The sequence below is a fragment of the Penaeus japonicus genome, unplaced genomic scaffold, assembly GCF_977035675.1.
Source record: "Penaeus japonicus unplaced genomic scaffold, GWHDUDI00000001_assembly GWHDUDI00000017, whole genome shotgun sequence".
Classification (NCBI taxonomy): Eukaryota; Metazoa; Arthropoda; class Malacostraca; order Decapoda; family Penaeidae; genus Penaeus; species Penaeus japonicus.
In genome coordinates, this window is record NW_028234419.1 from 3,568,728 (window position 1) to 3,573,727 (window position 5,000).

The 5,000-nt window shown below is 34.4% G+C and overlaps 1 protein-coding gene across 2 annotated transcripts in view; it reads right to left on the reverse strand.

Annotated features, from left to right (window-relative positions):
- The window catches only part of LOC122257442 (branched-chain alpha-ketoacid dehydrogenase kinase), a 24,819-nt gene that overhangs the window by 5,741 nt on the left and 14,078 nt on the right, over positions 1 to 5,000 (reverse strand). Inside the window, exons 2-9 of one of the 2 annotated variants that reach the window (XR_006223596.2) lie at positions 4,376 to 4,444; positions 3,939 to 4,049; positions 3,617 to 3,730; positions 3,080 to 3,232; positions 2,761 to 2,917; positions 2,371 to 2,509; positions 1,996 to 2,166; positions 802 to 1,000 (exon numbers count right to left, since the gene is read on the reverse strand). Coding sequence is in view for 1 of the 2 variants with exons in the window: in XM_043022727.2 (XP_042878661.1) it covers positions 856 to 1,000; positions 1,996 to 2,166; positions 2,371 to 2,509; positions 2,761 to 2,917; positions 3,080 to 3,232; positions 3,617 to 3,730; positions 3,939 to 4,049; positions 4,376 to 4,444 (1,059 nt within the window). In the remaining variant the exon portion in view is untranslated. Of the gene's footprint in view, positions 1 to 112; positions 1,001 to 1,995; positions 2,167 to 2,370; positions 2,510 to 2,760; positions 2,918 to 3,079; positions 3,233 to 3,616; positions 3,731 to 3,938; positions 4,050 to 4,375; positions 4,445 to 5,000 lie in introns of those variants that run through there. The other variant, XM_043022727.2, reaches the window with a different exon arrangement.

Sequence of the window (5,000 nt, forward strand, 5' to 3'; positions counted from 1 at the left end):
ATATACCTTTATCACCTTTTTCAAGAGTCATCTATAAGAAAGAACTATATAATGATATTAATAATATATCACACTTTAAATTATCAGGAATTGCTCCACATTTACTTTACAGTTGTTTTTTTTCAACTGTTGGTCATCTAGTATGGTATCCTGTCTGTAATGGAAGACTCATAATAATGCACTCAACTTGCTACAAGGGTAATATAAACATACATAAATCATCTCATCAGTATTATCAAACATGTTTCACTACCCATGACAACTATTATTACCAAATCTTTCTAAACTTGCTCATAACTTCCATTAAAAATCATGTTTTGCTTAAAAAAAAAAAAAAGGAGACATGTATGTGTCCAAAAACATACTATTTGTCAGGAGACAAGGTAGAACTATTTTCTCAATTCAGAAAATTATTACATTATAATCAATTGCAAAATGTCCTTTTATACATCCACTATTGTTGTCTCAAAAGGAAGTATTTACACTATAAATACTGATAAAATGGTGATAATATATAAATAAATAAATACATATGAATGAGACTTGCTCTTGCCATTCAAATACTGATATCTATGAGGTACAATTAACATCTTAAAATTATGTATTCCAACTAATGTCTTTCACTTTAGATTTCTAATAAAATTTGGTCAGAGAACCTTTACATCTATTTAATTTCTCCAAACACTGAAGCTCTTAAACTTCTTGCTGTTTAGCTGCATGTACAAATAATTTCCCTTAATATTCTAATTTTCCAATCTATAATTATGCTAAGCATTAGCAATATCACTCCATACAACCTACCTCAACACCTGGTTCAAATCACTCCATAATTCTAAGTGAATGCTTAATTCCCATCTATATCCTGAAGGAACCAACTTGACTGTTAATATGCTGCATCCGCAAATAAACATCAGTGCCAATGCCCTGCATGGCCTGTATCTCCAAGCTGCCTCCCATGTACTCTGCATAGGCCCTGGAAGTGGGGAGTCCAAACCCAAACCTGGAAGTAACACAATAAATTAAAATATATACACATATACATTTTAATTAAATAAAAAATATTCATCATATATTGTATAATTTGCACATTTTTCTTGAATCTTAGTTTCTTTAACCCATTACGGACAGGGGATAGATTCACTTGCCCAGTCTCCAGGATGGGTTTAATTTCAGAGCGAGGCAGCTTCACACAACATACCTTGACTTTTCCCACTCTATTTCAGTCACACATTGTAAAACTAGAGCCTTTTCTGTGTTTAGAGACTCGTATGTGCCATATGACAAGCTCTATCAATGCTGCAGTTGACTAAAATTGTATTATAGTATCCATATTAGCTCATTAAAAAACAACTCTATTTTTTCATATTTATGTACTTTCATGAACAAATACGAAACATATAACCATCTACAATGAAGATAAAATGAAGAGGTAGAGAAGAGAAAGGAAATCCATCCTTATGACTGCGAGTGCCACAGTAGAAAGCATCCCTTTTGGCACAGGAGCACATTTTAGACATTGGGCATGGTTTGAGTCACCATCCTCTTCACATTCTGCTTGCACCTCCTTCATCGGCAGTACTTTAGAGCATGAGGTCAGTAACTTTCTGTATGCCGTTGCTCTAAAAAGATAGTGCTTGCTAGAGACCGTGGATGGGTGCCATTCAGGGCTCTCTCTCCAGCTTGTGCTAGAAGAAAGTGGTGCCATCTAGGCTTTGGATGTTGGGTTTGCTCAATATTATGCAATTGTCATCATCACTCACTGCTTACTCATAGCACAATAAAATAGCAGAGTGATCCAAAATCCCCGAACTTCATGTATGTCATGACACCAGTCGTCACACCAAAGCTCCTGCATCAAGTGTGTCATGACACGCATCCGCAATTGGCTATTGCTTAATCAAAGGACAACCGATGAGAAACAAATAAAAAATCAATATCAAAGCAAGAAAAGCAAAAAAAAAAAAAAAAAAATCTAAATATCAGTTGTCCACTTACCCATGCATGGGCCCACCAGCAGGATTTGGATTAACTGCTTCCATCATGTTTGAGAAAACACCCTCTTGCTGCTCTGGATCAGACATATTCTCCGTGTTTGCCGTTGTGAAGTTATACTCGAGAACACGGCCTACAAGATGGTGGGGGATTCCTCCGCCCCTGTCACTAATCCTAAACAGAATAGGGAAAGTGTAACTGAGAAAGTCTTTAATGAAGAATATTCTTAGAGTACAAATATTACAAAATAATGCAGTGGCTTGTCCTCTCTTCCTGTGTACCATAGAAGAAGCCATTCTTTACTGTACTTATAAGCAATACTTTCTATCATATGCAGTAAACAAAAAAAACATTACATGTCGTTGAAGTTCTGTTTACCTGATAATGAAGTCTCTCTCATTTGAAGCTATAGTGAGATGTATGGGTGGCAAGTGTCCAGATTCATATTCCGAATGACTCTCAATTGTCGCTCTCACAGCATTCTTTAGAATCTCAGGCAAAATGTAATCTAGCGGCACTGGATTGAGTGAAAAAAAATACATAAATAAAAAGTAAAAAGTATTAATAGAAGAGACATAATATTTATGTTCCAATGATAAATAACAAAAAAATTGAGGTAAAATAGAAAATAACAGAAAATTAATCATTTCTATATCCCAAGTTTATTGCATAAAAAGAACATAAAACTCTCCTTAAACCAAAATGAATCTTGTTATTATTCAACACACTTTAAAAATACACCTGCTAAAAACAGAAAATGCAACTTACACTCAATATACGGAAAGACCGCATTGACATGACCTGACAGTTTGATTTCCGGCACCTTCCCATATTTGTGCAGTGAAACGCGAGAAACAAACTGACAGCTGCGTTCAATCACCTCCTTTAGCTTCATTGCAACATTTATAATTCCTACATAGTTTTGCTGTAAGGGGACACAAAACAATCAAATTATCATCTATCATAACTATAACTGAAAAGAAATTGCAGCCAAATACCATAACTGGACTTATCATTATGAAAATCATTTTGTACAATGCTTCTTTTCCAGAGAGAGAACAATAATGAAGGTGTTTAAGATAATTACCTTACTTTCCCTGAGAGAAAGATGGTGTTGAGCCAGCATCCGAATACTTAGACGAGAGGTGAGCGTTGTGTCCAGAAAACGGGCCACGGACTCTTCATCTTGAATGTGCCGTCTGCATTCTCGGAAGCCTTGGGCAAGGTGCGTCACTACATTCTGTGAATATATCAATTATTTTAAAATACCAAACAAGCTGCATGTACTTTATGGTATGCTATTTTACATCACTGGCAGATTAACCTTTAATGTTCAATCAAAATTGTTTGATGACAGCCTGCAATAACTAGATCACAGTCAGCATATATAAATATAAAAACTAAATGTTGTACTGGATTGTAATGAGGAGGCATTAATAAATGAAGGAGAGGAAGAGGGAGAGGAAGAGGGAGAGGAAGAGGGAGAGGAAGAGGAAGAGAAAGAGAAAGAGGGAGAGGAAGAGGGAGAGGGTAAGGAAAATAAAGGGAGGGGGAGCAGGAAGGGAGAGAAAATGGAAGACACTATGCTCAAACAATGTCAGTCACTAAAAGCCCTACAAAGTACCTTATGATCCTCCAAGAGTTGATTAAGCCTCCTGCTGAAGTTGACTTCATCCTCCTTGGTGATAATGGGAGCATAACTGTTCAGTATGTTGAAGGCTCGAATGTACAGTTCATGCTGCAAAAAAAGTTTGTATATTATTAGTCTTTGCTAACTTTATAATAAGTTACATCTACATTCTTTGTCTTTTTTTTCCACACCTTAACTAGTTAACTAGGATGCTATACAAACTAAAATATCATCGATAAAATATTGAATCCAATAATTCCTAATCATATCATGATGGATAAAAATATTTTAGATTACACAAAAAAAATCTACTCACCACTCCAAGCACTGTTGGATTGCAGCCCACAATGAAAGGAAGAGAACGGAATCCCATGATTCTCTTTGCAATACGAACTGGCAATTCCTTTTGCAAATATTGTGCACTTCTCTGCAAACAAAAAGACAAATGACTCTTAAATAAGTCAAGGAAAATTTATTCATATAAGATGAGAAAGATAAAAAAAAAATAAAATAAAATAAAACATTAGTTTTGAGTATATCAATCTATGTATAACATTATCCCCCTATTAACAACTGTAAACATTTACCAGTCATCTAACAATGTAAAAATGTATTCATTAACCCAAATCATATATATAGCTATTAAAAAAATATTCATACAAATTTACTGCATAAAGCCAGAATCTCCACTGAACATCTTATCACCAAACTTAACTAGAAAATAAAAGCAATTAATCCACACGCTATACTTACCAGGATTGTGGCCTCGTCCTCACTCCTCCCATGGTACAAGATGGCTGATGTAGTTAATCTCACGGTTTTCTGCAAGAAACAAGATAAGCAGTTGAAATATCACCAAAGCATAACACTTGTGTCTGTATCTATTAGGTCCTTCTATTCTGCTATTGTTAGTTTATGCATTTTATCAACTTCTAATACACATGACCATACATTTTCTGCACGTATTTAAAAAGATCTGTCTATATTAGTTGTTACATTATTATAAAGGTTGGACTTAAAAGAATACTGTATCATGCTGTGCACTTCAGTAACTTTTTATGACCTGATAGTTCAAGGTATGTCAATAATTTTAACTAAAAAATTATATATATAACCAAATCATAAAACTAAGAAATCAAGGCAAATTAACAAATCAAACAAAAATAACTCAACACAACAGAAACAACACAAACACCGACAAACAATGTTAATTCAAGAAACAATACATACATAGTGTTGTGTTATAGGCCAGCAATTATATTTTTTGTCAGAATTTTAATTACAGAATATCTAGATCATGGCCAATCAAGGCACTCCATTAATTGTAATATGTCAAGATAAACCCAACCATGAAAGTAGAATAATATATGTATATTCC